The 16,679-nt window shown below is 33.0% G+C and overlaps 1 protein-coding gene across 6 annotated transcripts in view; it reads right to left on the bottom strand.

Annotated features, from left to right (window-relative positions):
- Positions 1 to 743: 743 nt before the first annotated feature.
- Positions 744 to 16,679, bottom strand: part of LOC128996946 (neuronal acetylcholine receptor subunit alpha-7-like) — a 419,574-nt gene continuing 403,638 nt past the window's right edge. For all 6 annotated transcript variants that reach the window (XM_054422490.1, XM_054422492.1, XM_054422489.1 and 3 more), the window contains 2 exons: positions 15,697 to 15,806; positions 744 to 3,545 (listed from right to left, as the gene is read on the bottom strand). In XM_054422490.1, coding sequence (XP_054278465.1) covers positions 3,078 to 3,545; positions 15,697 to 15,806 — 578 coding nt within the window. In that variant the 3' untranslated portion in view covers positions 744 to 3,077. The remainder of the gene's footprint in view (positions 3,546 to 15,696; positions 15,807 to 16,679) is intronic.

Here is a 16,679-nt window from a genome sequence, read left to right as displayed (position 1 = left end):
AGGTAAATTCCAATTGTATAAGTAGATCATCACTCGTTAGAATTAAATTTTGTATTAATAAAATAAATATTAGTTGTGCCAAATTTCCACCATAACGTAAATTTTTATCCTAAGCATTGACAGTAAAAATCATTGATCTTTTATTTTGTTTTTGGGTGTTAACTTCCTTGTGTGAAAATACCCAAAGTTATGAGATTAGCTTTGATTTTGTTGTAATATGTATACATTATTTTTTTTAACCCTTTTCAAAACTAAACGATATAATAAAAAAAAATTCTATTAGACGGGGAGGGTTTTTGAATTCCAAGATTCTGAATCAACTACTTATTGGATTTTTATGATTTTTCTGTTGAAAGAAAGATATTCTTGAAAGGGAGGGAAAGTCGAAGCCATAATTTTAATTTGGGGGTTCAGTTTTTTGGAAATTTTGTTTTCGTTCCATAAAAGTATGGCAGCCAACACTATAATTTTAAATTTGTTTTACCATAATTTTTTTCAAGTAACAGTTGGTTTCAAACTGTCACTAAAATGTTTACGTTACAAGTTGTTTACAAGAATATTGATCGTCTGTATTAATGAACATATTTTTACAATTTTACTACAAGTAATTTTTTCCTACCTAAACTGTATATGATTTTTGTTTTCAGAAAACGTATAATAATTTTTAACTACATCCTAAACATTTGATACAATTAAATTTTTTCGTAAATATAATCTGTGTAAATATAAATCTATACTGTAAAAATTTGAATTCATATGATGGGGAAATATTTTTGCAGCAAACTATCGTTTTATTGTAAAAGTCATATTTACTTTACATGTTAATAGTTCTGTTTCTGAATGTTCGAATGTCTATCTTATGGCATACCTATGTTGGATAGTAATGGAGATTTCAACCGGTGTTGTAGGTATACAATATCGGTCTCCAAAAAATCTGTTTGAGTCCAAATTGTTGCAGGTAGAAACCAATAAGCACTATACCATATATCCTAGTAGTCAAAGGTAGTACCAATAAAACTAGGTACTGACTAAGAAATCCGAAAAAAAATTATAGACCAATTTAAGAAAGTTTGAGAATACGAAAGAACAAGTCGATACGAAAGTGCCGCTGTCCAAAAGTACAAGGCTAACATGGGTAGGTCATGTGTGGAAGAGAGAATAACACGCAACTTTGAACAGTCTATTCCGAGGAGTATTAATGTAGATAATCCTAATAGATCCTAATAATAGATAATCATAATGTAGATGTAAGAAGTTTTTGTCACTGCAGCATTAGTATTTTTTTCCTTGATAACGGGAGGAGCTTATCCACCTCCAGAAACGTTGTGTAGTTTTAAACACAAGATTCTTTGGAAAAGTCCAATTTAATGATAGTAAAATAATGTAGATGACCGCTTGGAAGACCAAGAGTGAAGTGCAAAGACAATGCAATGAAAGACAGGGACTGGGATCTACATTAGAAGAGGCATGTAATAGAAGAGGATGAAGGTGTGTAGATGACAAGGCCAGAAACCCCACAAAGTTTCAGTAGCTACGGAGAAAGTATAATTTAGGCAATAGTATGCAATGGAAGATGGTATTATAGATTTTTATGTCTACTGTATAAATCGGCTCCAATCTCACTTCAAGGCTTTTTACAGAGACAAAGTTACTGTTTTATTGTGAATTCATTGGTTTTAGAATGCATACGGATGTGCATAATCGGATGAAAAATAGGTGGCCATATTCTATGTACAAGGATTTTTTAAATATTAAAACTATCAGAATGTGTCTATATATGTAGGTTAATATCTAGATAATAATGTTTTTGAGTGCAGCTCTTGAGAAATTTTGAAGGTGGGTGAATAAAATAGTTTAAACTGAATACTTGATTCCCGTGCGTAGGACAGGCCCTAGTTTAATAGTAATATAAAGCCAGCATAATATTGGTTCAATGATTACTCAGATAAGTAAGGGAACACACCCCAGCCAGATTTGAAATTCATACAAGACATTTATGAAATATATAAGAACAAGCAATATAAATTAGTTAGTTATTATTTATCCTGATAACATGGGGGTAGCGTGCAGAGGTATACAAAATACGTAGAACAGTAATAGAATAAACTGAATTGTTTGTACTTTTATGTTGGGTTAAAATACTAAGCATGTTTGAAATTTGGAAGAGCCTAAATGCAGATATTTGGTGAACAAAACCACCTACCATTGTTATCCCAGGCTGATTCGCAAAGCAATTCTAATTCGTTTCGGTTTACATACTGCATCTTGGCCTTTCGATTATAACTACAGTAAAAACTCTACGTCGAGAAATGACGGCATTGGTACCAGTATGCTTACCAGAATGTGATAAACAATCTAAATACAACAATTTGTTAACTTATATGAATACACATTGTCTTTGAGACATTAATCTAACACTTATTCCTCCCTTACCGTAGGTTAGACCTTTCGTAACAGCGCCCGATGAGCGTTTTAACAGTTGTAGGCACGAGCATATGTTATAGAAATGTTTAAACAATCGTTCCCTGGTTATTCGAGTAGGACAGTGAACCGAACGATGGGTTTGAACGAAGGAGTGAAGGATGCAAAACTGTCAAATATAGTGTATTTTTAGGGTTCCAAATGTTAAACAGTTTATTAAGGGCTGTAAGTAAAACTATTATGATGATCGTAAGGAATATAACTTGTACGTTTTACTAAAAAGACAAAGTGTATTTTATATTTTTCCTCAATAGCTGAGACATAGGGATATAATCTCTAAACGTGTACATTTACCAGAATAACCAGGGACCCACTCGTCTTATTACTCTAAGAATCAAAATACATTTAAAATTACGAATATTAAAGTATTTTATAACAGTTTAAACACGGGTTTATGAAATCTAGTTTAACTTACACTCGATTATAAAAGTGTTAACAACGCTCCGTGTAGAGGAGCACGATAAATTCGTTACAGGGTTGCACTACGTTACATTTGGTTATCCGTCTTTAATTTATTACTAATGTACAATCGCTACATAAAAAGTTTCGACGTATGAACATATTACCCGTTGATCACGCACAAGGTCCAAAGGAGATTACGTGACTATGATGTGAGGCGCGGAACAGAGCACTGCGATGGTGGCTATGACTGTGAACAGGGTGAAGATGATGAGGCAGAGGCGATCGACCACCATGGCGGCGAACTTCCAGTCGTTGGTCACCTCCGCGGCCTCGTCCTCCTTCCGCAGTTTGTCGGTGATCACCCGCAATTCCTTGAGGATGAGCGTGAGCTCCCGGTGGGGGCCCAGGCAGGAGTGGAGGACTCCGCCCCCGTCTTCGTGCCCCCGCAGGAACGTGTGACTCGAAGACTGCAGCGTCCCGTGGCGAAAGTCGTCGTCAATGTCGAGCACGTTGGCCAACAGACTCTTGGAAGAACGCTCCTTCAGTTCCAACTCCCGTAGCTGCAGAGATTTCCGACTGTCCGACACGTTGTCGGCGTTCTGCAGACCGGGGCGTGACATGCGCAGAATGCACGGCAGCCAGTGGAGGAACAGCGATTTGATCTGGAACAGCAGGAGTTAGTTACAAACTGAGTTAGCTGTAGTTAACTATGAGGCAAGTCGATTACAATGAGTGAATGATGGTGATAGTAACTCATAGTGGTCAAAAGGTCACCGTTTCAATCCTGAGTAAATTCATAAGCTTTGATGGTTCGAAAATGGACCAAGATATACTTGATCATTTGGACTTTAGGAAATTTTCCAGACTATAGAACTTTAAGACGCTATTGCCAAAGCTATTATCTAGTTCATTTTACACTCATAGTGCAACCATGTTCGCTTTAAAATATGCTCAATGATACATCGGACGGGTATAAAATCAATCTATTCTTTAATACTTCAATACCTTTAGTTGAAATGGAGACCATACTAAGGTAGGTATATTAAGCCAAGTATGAATCGAGATGAGTGTAGGATGAGTGGTGCGATCTAAGTCTTGTTACTGACTAAGGCGGACAAGTTCCCTAGACAGGGGGGTGTTAATTAATAGCCCATACAGCCAATAGCAACTAAGGGGCTTACAGTCTACAGTCTATAGTGGAATCCGAACCACATGTTTGCATTGTAATTTACGAATTGGTGTAATTATCAGGATAGCACTGAGGATAGTCGTAGTACTCACTATTGCGGACATTAATCCACACCAGGGTGTATCGCATCCACAGTGCATACCTATAAATATCCACAATTCGTGAACCCCAAGTAGCTGGATTACAGGACGACGCCACCGTCCCAGTACGACATTGGAAACGGATTTAGGACAACAGAGAAGTGATGAGGAACAGAAATTTACCTAATAGTGGTTTTATATTGAACTGGAGGTACAGTGGAACATAAATATATTAGATTAGTGCCTTGAATTGGATTAAAATGTAATACATGTTTTAATAGGAGATGGATATAAGGAACGAAAAGTTACTTTATATGTACTGTAGTTAAATGGGGTTTAAAATGGAAATTTTGATGTTTAAGAACACATACTTATGTATATACACATGTGATATCATTCTGAACTCTGGTTGTGCCACCCAGAGAAAATAATTTTGGGGATGATATATACACTGTTTTATTACTCATGGAAATAAACCCATTTGCCTTTTTGTAAAATATTGAAGCTTGGTTTGTTTTCATTTTTAGGTATAATTTTCCCTTAGCCACTGGGTCCATTTTAACAACGTTAAAAAGTAATTTTATCAATTTAGCATGGTTAAATATGGAGAAACCCGAAGGTACAACAAGAAAAGAAAATAATTTCTCAGTTACTCTTTGTCCAACTAAGTTGTTCAGATATCGTTGTAAACTGCATGATATTTACAACATTTTACATGTCATGCAACTATTTTTCAAAATTAACGGTTTTTATGGAATTTGGCATCAAATATTTTTAAAGCTGCCATTTTTAAACGACTCGAGATTTTTTATTTATATTTTGGACAAACATAGTGTTCAATAAGATAAACATTTTTACAGAATTCCAACGCTGTAGCTCAAACAGTTAAGGAGTTATGAATGTTTTTGTAAAAACCACATACAAGCAGATAGACCGAAAACGGATTGAGATAGGACACATGTTATATTAAATTTTTTTGTTTGTTTTGACATGCTGAATAACGTGGCAAAGTTTGTTCATGAAGTTGCAAGACATCCTGTATTTGCTAAGTAAAATTGCTGAAAAAATAAATCATCTGTAAGCTAACGTTTATGGTTTGCAAATTTGGTTTATGCTATGAACGTACTTTAAATATTGATTCATTTAAATGTTTACGATGAGGGATCATAAAACTTGTTTTAAATTTTATTCAAAAACATGAAATATATAATGTGTCTAAGCATTTAAAGTGGTTATTAATTAATTAATTTACATTGTGCGTAAATCCAAGGCGTAATGTTTAGTACTTATTTTACTTGCAAAAATCAATTTACAAAAATACTTACGATTAATGCAATAGATTATTAGGAGATATTTGTTTACAAAGAATATTTTAACGACATTATACACTAAATTTGTCTATAGGCCTAACGTTTTAGAATTTGAAGAAGTAAATACAACAAATAATTTATACGTAACAGCAGTATAGTACCAGCGCGTAGAATTGGATCCATAATAATATAGTTTTATCCACATTATTATTGGAAGGATCTGTTATTCCCTGCTATTCGTTACTTGTTTATTGTTGCGAAGGAAGAGCTTTGAAGAATAAAGGTAATTGTATGCATAGCTTTTAATACTTGATTAGTTTACAGGATAAACAATACAATACAATAAGTTTGAAAAGAGTCTGTACACTAACAGGATTAAAATCCTTGAAGAAGAGATATTTTTAAATTTCGATAAACATTTATGACAAAACGTCAGAGAGAGGGCACAAAAAATATCGTGGAAAGGTCCTGGCAGGAACCCTTCCATAAAAGAAAGGACAGTTTTGGAAATGTAGCCCTTCCTTGAACTCGGTCAGACCGTCTCTTTATTTTTTACACTCCTCCACAAAACTTCTTCCCAAAACTCTTTTCATTTAGGATCGACTAGGTTTTGTTTTTAATATTGATTATTGAAACTGTTGCGTGTTAATTTTTGACACGAATCCTACCTGACTTCCCGGTAAAACAAAAACAACATTATTTTCAATTAGCGATATTATTACGTTACAAAGAGAAACTAAATATTTGGAGTAGGCTGTCAACACTATTCGGTTTTGTTACAGAATCGATAGCTTTCGTTAAACCCTCTTAAAAACTTTATATTTTAAAATGCACACATTTTACGAAGGGGTGGATAGGTATTTAATTTCAAACGAGATAGTTTAAAATACAATGTAACTAAACAAACCAGTTTCAACTAGAATACATAAATAAGTAACGACCTAAAATTGCGATATTAATCAATGATATTTAAGCAATCTAATCTGTGGAAATAAGTTGAAAAATGTTCGAATATATTTTAAGCTAAAATAGTTTTCTTTCGATAAGAATATACTAAAGTATATGATATATTGGGATCTTTAGATATACCTTCAATATATCTACACCCCTTCTGTTCACATTTAAAAGGTAGTAAATTAAAATGAAAATAAAGATAAGAGTGATCGATTTAATGTATACGTGTCTTGTTCGAAATTTAGCAAGAAGATATTTTATTTTATTTTTTTGTTATTAATAGTTAATTTGAGTCAAGAGAAAATTTTATGTTTTGTTGGTTAACCCCTCTTTTATTATGCTAACACAATCTACTGTTAAAATGTATTAATTTGATATAATATATCGTCTTCTTCCTTACACCTTACAATATCCCCTAAGTTTAGTACCCTTCTAAAATCCTCTTTAAATCCTTTTTACTCTCAACTCCTATCCATAATATGGAAAAAGTATTGTTTTCGTAAAAAGGTTTGAGTTTTGGGTATGGATGGAAATATACGTTTTGGGCCCCCTGAATGTTTTTTTACTTGGAATATGTGTGTTTATGTGTGTGTGTAGATCTGTACAGAGCTACGGACTACATTAGATTTAGATGAAATTTGGTATGTGATTACCAACCCACGGTATCTCCAGGGGTATTTCAATTTTTTGAAATTCTGATTTTCAATAACGGTTTTCCCATAAAAAGTCATAAATCAACGGAAAATCTGTTTTTCACAAAAGCTACTCAAAAGATCCTTTAATTATAATTTAGTACGTTAAGGTCTTCTTAACTCTCAATTTGTAAAACCTTCAAAGCTGTAAAAATTACGGTTTAAAAGCTATTGCAATTTTTGTGATTTTACCCATAAAATATCATAGCTACTCCCATCGCTTATAAGGCTTGTTGAGCAAAACACCTAATGGAAGAAAGTACGCGTCAGTTTGCTGATACCGTTTATTAGTATTTTGTCAAAAAAAGGTTATTGAGAATTAAATAAAAAAATTAGTTGTCTTTTCAAAATCGGCAACAGACTGGTTACAATATCAACTAAGTTGGGGCCGCTGCCGCAGTCGGGAGTTTAGGATCAATACTGGAATGGGGGTGGTCACAGAGAGAGATAGAATGTTTAGGAGGTTATCTCTCTCCCCCTCTCTCTTTATCACTCTCTCTCTCTCTCACACAGGGAGAGGGGATATATTCAGGTCACACCCTCCCCACTACTTGCCCTATTTTCTGGCTTTACTATGAAAGTGGTTTTACACATCAAAAGTATATCCTTTTTGTCAGTGCCATATTGAAACGGTTAGGTCTAAAAGTGTTATAGATCAAATAATTTCTAGTGGTCAAAAAGCTCTTGTGTCCTGTAATTTATTTTGTTATTGGTCATTTTGCTTAGTTAAAAATCCCACTTTTTTGGGACATCCTAAACATTATTAATGTTTATTAAATTTTTTATTTGAATTTGGTTAGGGGATTGTTTAAAAAAGGGGAAAAAACAGAGAGATCGAAATTAAAATGTGAATTTAAACTATATGCTCAAGAGTGTTGAACAAATAATTCATCAAAAAAATTTTAATTAATTTTATTTTAATTTTTTTTTTACAAATTTTACCAAAACCATCAAAAATCTGTTCATGAATAATCCTTAAAAATAGCTTGTAAGCCAGGGCTACAGATATATCTGTTGCTCTTCTTGTAAGCACAATTTATTCTCTAAATACTAAAAACATTATCTCGCAATTCAACAAGGGGATATTCAATAATACAATACAACAATACACTTGGCTAGAAAGTAATGTGGAACCTCGATAACAAGTCATACTTGATAATAAGTGCCATTTTTAAATCCCCTAGAATTTATTTTACCCCTAACCACATGTTATTGCAAACTTCGATAAGAAGTCAACCTTGATAACAAGTCTTATTTAATAATCCGCATGAGAGTCTTGTTATCAAGGTTCTACTGTAGTAAAATACGTCGTATGGATTATTAGTTCGATTAGCTGTGCTTAGCATTGCGTTAAGAAGATGATAACACGTCTATTTGAATCTAGTGGGGAATGTTCCAAACCACTAATTGACTATAAAACAATGCTTAGTACATTAACAAATAAAATCTAAATAGAGCAAAAAGTATACATTATTTATGTTTATTATTTTTTTTGTCACGGAGGTCATTCATATTTACTCTGTAAGGCTCTGTCTGGAAATATTAGACTTAGGCCTGTATGGTGTTTGAGGGGATTATAAGGCCATCATAAGCCTATGTGATGGATTAGTTCATTTTCTACCTTTGTGTAAAATCTCACGGTTTAGTAGTTTATGCGTTTATCCGTAACCACAGACATGCAAAAACACCTTCATAAACATTACAGTTTATCAGTTATATTTTGAATATATGATATTTAATTTACTAGGAAAATGTTGTTAGGAAATGGCTTATATTTAGAATGTGTGCCTTTTAGAAAATATGCACGAGTTAATATGTACTTAAAATCGATGGTTAAAACAAAGTATAAAATATTATGTAGAAAGTAATGCTATCTTAACTAATGAGATAAAACTTATTAGGACATTTATTTGCAGTTGTATAAAAATTTCTTCAGTGAAAATTCATAGACTAGGAATACTGGCATTCAAACTTAACAGCTTTAATAAAGTGGATACTTGAGGATTTTTTTGTAAACTATGAATACTGTTTTGGCACAAATACTATATTAGGTAAGTAGTCTTTCTGTTATAATTATATTTAGCTTTTATTACAGAACTGAACGAAAAAAATAAGATTGCAGGCACTGATTGGGTAACTATTAAAAAAACAAAGTGGTGTATTGATCAATAAAATATAAGACTATATTCTCAAACTGTGTTTTTATGACCATAACTTTTTGTGCAAATGTTCATTGTTGTACCTTTTAATCTTTGGGACCTCTTCCGTTAATTCACCACCACTAGGTTAGGTTAAGTTGTTCTAACTATATACTAAACTCTATACTAACCTTACCTAACCCTACCTAACTTAACCTAACCAAAGTTACTATTTACTATTTCTATTGTTATTAATATATTGCTCTAAAAACTAGTGGTAGTGAATTAACGGAAAAGTTCCAATCTTTGTTACAGTACAAACATCCTCGTCAATCTACTGTATCTACGTTACAGAAGGAAATTCAACAATATAGGAGGGGGGTTTCCTTATTGCTTTTATTACATGTAATACTTCTTGTACAACAATGTTCACAGTATGTTTAATTTTGTAGATCAATCTGCAACTGATTGCTATAATTAAATGAGAAGTTTTACTGTGTATGCTTTATATTATGTCCATTATTGATTTGATATTGAAAATAAAATGTTTTTTTTATGTTTTATAACTAACTTATTAAATGGTTGAAATCTTCTGAGGTTAAGAACTCAAATTGCCTAATTGCGATATAACGAATAACACTTTTAAATATACCTGATTCAGATTAGATTTTGATTTTATGACAATTTCTTCAAACGTGGTGCAAGAGTAAAATTTTAATTATATTTTATATCAGATGAGGTCTCATGACAATCAAAAAGCGGACGGTTCAATTATCTGAAAAGGTATTAGCTTTTTCACAACTTGGCGCAGCTGTTCTTGATCATTGTGCTTTTAATATGGTTTCTTCTAAAGAAACATCTGATCCTTATTAGTAACAAAGCTATATGGATAATCTCACTCTATTATACACTCACCTTGTATCCATATTCACCTTTAAAATGGATACCTAGGTATGTGTCACTGATTAAAAGAAATATAAATATTATAAATGGTTGTCAGGCTTAGTGGTCATATATCGTCAACATGAACAGTTTCTTTGGAATGCAAAAAAATTAAATGAAAAACTTCATAAGGCTACACGAATAAAATTAATACTTTAGCTTCACTTCTGTGAAATCACCTGTTTTCTTTTTATGTTTATCGCATGCAAAAAAATCATCATTACATTGTTTGCTAAGAATAAAGGACGTTTACTATGCAAAAGTAAAATACCATATTTTTTATTATTCTGACACAAAACAAACAAACAAACATTTAATTTGTCATTGTTTCATGAGCTGTTTCAACCTAGGAGGATTAAACATTAAGGAGAGGACACGCTGTAGTTTCGTTGAAGCCAGCGTACTGGGGAGGGGGGGGAGGCAGCGCTACTCTCCCGCCCCCCTCTCATACTTGGTAACAGAAATATCAATTAACTATTTAAAAATTAGACTTCATCATGCTACGAAAATTAAAAAGTTAAATTCTAACCGTAATATTAGGAACCTATTAAGAGGAAAGTCATATTTATGAACCAATAGTACGTTCAAAGGTGAGTAATTTACACAAGGATGACTTATTTTTTGGAATTCGTTGTCCTTGTTTTTATTTTTTGCCATACTTGTATTGTGTATTATTTATAATACTCTAACCAGAGCGCGGGACTCCGGTTCATGGGGTCCCGGGTTCAAATCCCGCCATATCACCAATGGATTTTACTGTTCATAAATTAAAACTCAAATCATGAGTAGTACTGTAGGGCCTATGTGTATTTGAACATTTTCTTAAAGAGAAATAAAATAAGTTTTAATCCTTTAAAAGAATGATAAACGCACTTTGGCGGTCAGAAGACGCGATGATTGTTGAACATTTACACTTTTTACTCGAAGTTTCTTTAGGTAAACAGATCAAATATAGTTCAATATGATATTTAAAAAATCAAGAATTTGATTGCCAAGAAATTGTTTTACTTTTTATGATTATAATTTAATTGTAACGGCTGTGGGTGAAAAAAAAAGTTAGAGCGGCTTTGCATTTTTTCTTAACTTTGGCTATTTAAAATCACCTGCCTAGCACATAAATGACTTAAAACTAGTAAAAAATTATATTAACTAATCGAGAAAACTATGAAAAATGCAAATTTAAAATGTATTTCATCACCCGAATTAAAATTTTCATTTTAACCTATTATTAGTAAGATTGTTTTATAAACTGGAAAAATTAAGAAAAAACTTTATTGTAATTATTTTTCTAAATACCAATTTTAAATATAGGTAAATATATATTTTTTATTTCCAGAAACTCTTAAGGAACACGAATAAATTGTTAATTTGTGTAGATACATCATATTTTTTTCAAAAACGTAATTAAAGTAATCATATGTTCAAAGTCCAGGTCAATTCTTTCAACTTTGATCTTCAATAATAAATAATAAATAATATTTTTTATAGGAATGATTGACACCGTTCAATAGGAAATTTAATTTACTTTAAGAATGCCATCGGTGAATAACACAGGTCTTTTAGTTTAGCGGCAATTTTAATTCGAAACAGCGCGCGTCGCGTTTTTCCCTATCTCTCCCATGTTATAGCCGAGGCTTTTTGCCACTCTACGGCTCCGCGTGCCCCTCTAGTGTTCTGCTAAAGCTGGCTTCACCGCAACACGTGTATTCCTATTCGCGTGCCCTCTCCTTAATGTTTAATCCTCCTAGGTTTCAACTTGCGACAAACAACACTGTCCTATTAAATAAATTTATGAAAATAAACAATGCTGTTATGTGAGGCTTTTCAATTCTAATAACTGAAATGAAACTGCTACTTAAAAAAAAACTGTTGTAGGTAATAGTAGTTTACCTACGACCGTTTTTTAAAGTAGCCGTTTCAGTACAGTTCTCAGAATTGAAAAGTATCTCATAACAGCATTGTTTACTTTCATAACAGCATAGTTTTACTCATAACAACACTGGTAACGGACCAATGAGGTTCAAGGATTGAGAGAGGAGAAGCAAAATTGTAATGATTCGAAATTCAACTAATCAGCTGTTCGGGCTAATTTAATTGTTGATTGGTGCAATTAGTATTTGATACAATGTTTCGTTGCATCACTGTCAGTGGCAATTAGAGGTTATAAACAAAAACATAACCTCTCTTAGAAGTTATGAGTAGTGATTTTTAGTAATTAAAACACCGTCGCAGGTAAAGTAGTGTACGCAACTCGCGTAAATAGTGTTAACGACACTCGTAGAAGTTTTTAAGGCACTTGCCAAGGCTCGTAACTTAAATTTTCTACTCGTGTCGTTAACACTATCTTTACGCAATCGCTGCGTAAACTACTATTACGCAACGAATGCGTAAAGTAAGAGGTTTTTAAGGCTCGTACCTTAAATGTTCTACTCGTGTCGTTATCACTATCTTTAGGCAATCGTTGCGTAAACTACTATAATATATGTTTTTAATTTAATAAACAGTATCAGCATTCTGACACATACTTTCTCCCATAAGTTTGTCAACAAGCTTTGTCATGGGTAAGCGGTGAGAGTAAAATATGATATTTTATAGTTAAAAATCATAAAAGTTGCAATAACTTTTGAACCAAAATTGTTACAATGGGGTGTTTTACTATTTTTTTTTTAGAATTATAAGGACCATAACATATTAATTTTGACCAAACCAGCTTTTCTCCAAAAATCTGATTTTCTCGAATATTCAGTGACCTATTTAAAGCTGAACTGTGCCTTACCTTCCCTTTATCATATGTGACGGCGATTCAAACTGTTTGAATGGTATCATTTTGGAGAATCTTATCTCAACACATGTTAAAGTAGACAAATCTATTATTATATTATTAAAGTGATACAATAAAAATATATGTAAATGGTCAAAGCCATTTAACAAATACATTTTTAGGCATATGGCACATCAAATTGAAGCTTAGAGTGTGTGGATTTGCCAAAAATTATTGGTTTGAACAAATGTCTTATGGGCTCATCCCCACAGGCCGATTTCCAAAGGGCTACGCCTGATATGCTTCCAAAGTTTAATTATTTAATTTATGTAATGAAACAGTTGGTTAAAGCAATAAACTGGTGTTTGTTTATTTACTCGAAAAATATGATTGTAATGCCTTATATATAATATTATATGTAGATTGAGGAAATAATGTGCATATTTTGTAAGAGGGGTATGTTTGATTTTAAAGAAAGGTTGTATAAGATTTGTAAAGTATTGCTCAAAGTTTCATTTTGTAATGTATATAGTAAGCTACATGTGGCTTGACTAAAAATGAAGAATTATGGTACTGTATAACAATAAACATGTCTCATTCATGAAGCCTCAATATAAAGCAATTGATGCTATTGCTACACTAAGGTATGTTGTTTTCATATTCTTTTGGATGTATTAACATAAAAAGTAGGTGGTTGAAAGTGAGTAGGTTGGTTTGCAATTTTAAATTATTTTATTTTTTAAATTAAGTCATAGACTTTATGTATTAAAAATACCCCCGCCGCAGCAAACCTGCCGACTAAGTGAATTTCCATTTGTCTTAATTGATTTTCAATTAAATATATTTTAATAACATTAGGTTTAACCAGTACTTAGGTTTGCTGCTACAATGAAACTAATAAAGTGTGTTTTTTTGTAAAATATTGATAGCTTAGTACAAAATAAATAAATTTGATCAAAATACAAAATATATCTATAAACAAGCAAACTACAACATTTGACAATATTCTCCATAAGAATAACATGGGAATTTTAAATTTACAATTTTTTTTAATTTTCTCCGTTACCAATAAACGAACAAAAATACTTTTATATACTAAATTAATTGTTTTTTTAAGCTCTTTAAAAAGGTCTAAAGAGAAATTGGGAAATTTTGTGTTTTGAGGGTCAAAAGTGAGAAAAACCAACTTTTACCCCATAAAAAAGCCCCGTTCCCATGGTCCGATCATGCTGGTTCGCGAACTCATTCAAGTTTATCCCGCTTTACACCTTTAAACCAAATTTCATCAAAATCGGACAAAAATTACTCAAGTTATCGTGTTCACGGACGTATATATATATACATATATAAAAATTTGAACAAATGGTGTTTTTGGCCTCTGGGAACATCAAAATGAAAAAGTAAATCGGTCCCGGGTCTAGGTCTTACCGAGCCACCTACGGTAATAGCTACTTCCCTATAGGGAAATTTGCTAAAAAAAAAAACATCAGCACCACTTTTACCCTTCATTGGTTGTTTAGGTCACATTTTCATCCTGTTGCAACGCACGGGTATAATGGCTTGTTTTCCTATATTCATGGTGAAATTTGCGAAATGATTTCCAAGACAACGGTAAAAAAAAACTACCATGTTTGATTATCAACGTTTCTCAAATGCTATTGCTTTTACACGTCTAAACACCTGCTTAAAACAAATAATATAAAATGTATTCTGTTTTATACAAAAATATACAACGATCAAAGTTAATTATAAGGTTTTAATGACACTATTGGCTATGGGAAATAATGAAAGCAATGGAATTTATTCGAGTTTCTATGATAAAATTTTAATTTTTTTTGTTAAGGAACGGTTCATATCCTGGTGCTGTTACAATCTAATGTAAAAATTTTGTTCATCATTAGTTTATGGTCCAATGACAAATGGAATCCGAGTTTGGAAACGATCCGTTTTGGAATCGAACCTGTGACTTTCAGCTTTTAAGGCCTGCTTACTCTGTGAGTGATCCATTTAACTATATTATATTAAATTTAACGATTAGCTAACTGTGCTCATACAGATGAGTGCATTCTCCAGTATTTAAACGTATATGCTAAAATAAACTGTTGCTGTGCCAACTTAAGATCTGCCTGAGGGTTTAGAGTACAATTTTATGTATTGAGAATAGTTTTTCCAAGGAGTCAACATTTACTATCTCGATAGCCTATTTGTTTGTAGTTCTTAACAAATGCTTGGAATATGCTTTCGAAAATAAGCTCATTTGATAACAGGGAGATGCATGTCAATTTTTGGAAATTTTCTCGTACTAACGTTTTCTATATTATAAAATTGTGTATTCGCAGTTTTTTACTGTAAGTAAAAACTATAAGGGAGTTTACCTAGAGGTAACTACTGTACTTATATATTATTCTATCGTTGACATTTTATACTCTAAGTGGCATTTTTATCCCGTTTAAATCACATTCACAACTACAATACTATGAAAGGTGTATGATGTCAAGGATAGAAAGCTCTATGAACGAACTGCTGTGTTCCATACTTGAACATTGACAATGCTCCCTTCGAATAAACGTTTGGTGACAGTTGGTCTATATAGATGGAATGTATACCTCAGAACCTATTTCCAAGGCTATTAGTAAATTTATATACATCCAAAAATGGATTTAGTTTTCTTACAATCCTGGCATGTTACAAATAAATGTCAGTGAATTGTCGGATATGAGTAATAAAATACAAATAATTATACTTACCCAAGGCGACATTTCATGGGTGTCGGCGTTTCTATGGTGGTAGTTGAGGATGAGGATGGTCGACACCACAGAAGACGCAACCATGAACATTATACAGTTGAAATATGTACCTGTAGGAGCATAAACATGCGTTAGTGTCGGAACACGCCTACAAAACGCGTGGATAACATGCTAGACATGCGGCAAGCAACATGCTGATAACGAGCTGGTAAGTGGTGAATGTGAATAATCGTGTATGTGACAAGTAATCGTTGTAGTTTTACCTAAGAAGCTGTTCAAATACGATGCGAATCTCGAACGAAAGAGTTTAAAAGTCGAGCAGACAGAGCCACCTGTGGAGCTCCGTTGCAACTACGTCCGACTTTGCTATTCACAGTACCAGTGCTTACATTCTCGTGCGGCCCCAGCGTTCTATCAATGTAAGCGTGGTAAAACTAACGCGATCTAGGCGGGTCTAAATAGAAGGCACATTGCGGAAAAGGTGAGTTGTTTTCTAAAAGCTGGGATACTTTATAGTTATTTGGGCTAAAATACCTATGCTCGAAGCCAGAGGGGTTACAAACTACAACAAAATTACTCGGATGGCATAATGTAGGGATATGAAACATTAAACACCAAACTGTAATTTTAGCCTTACAACAATCAAAAGAGAGTGCAAATATGAGTTTGGACTGAATATTATTGCACATTCGTTATTTGTGTTCTTCTACAATTTTCGAGGAAGATTTCCGTAATCGATTATACTATATCGATTACCATGCAGTAGCGTTGTTATGTCGTTGTTCTTCATTCCTAGGGTTCATTTGATATTCTGGTATTGTGTTGGATATATCTTTGACATTGCATGTTTGTTTTATTGTCCACCAGTGCCTTCATGCGGATGTTCTCGGGCAGATGTCGAAATCGAGCATTCCATGCGACTCAAGCCATGCCGCAGTACGAGAGAAAGAGATAGAGACAGTAAGAAATAGAGAAACAGACAG

This window comes from Macrosteles quadrilineatus, unplaced genomic scaffold (assembly GCF_028750875.1).
Source record: "Macrosteles quadrilineatus isolate MER2022 unplaced genomic scaffold, UCM_ALF_1.0 Scaffold_6__1_contigs__length_79288215, whole genome shotgun sequence".
Classification (NCBI taxonomy): domain Eukaryota; kingdom Metazoa; phylum Arthropoda; class Insecta; order Hemiptera; family Cicadellidae; genus Macrosteles; species Macrosteles quadrilineatus.
This window is presented reverse-complemented; position numbering and strand designations above follow the sequence as displayed.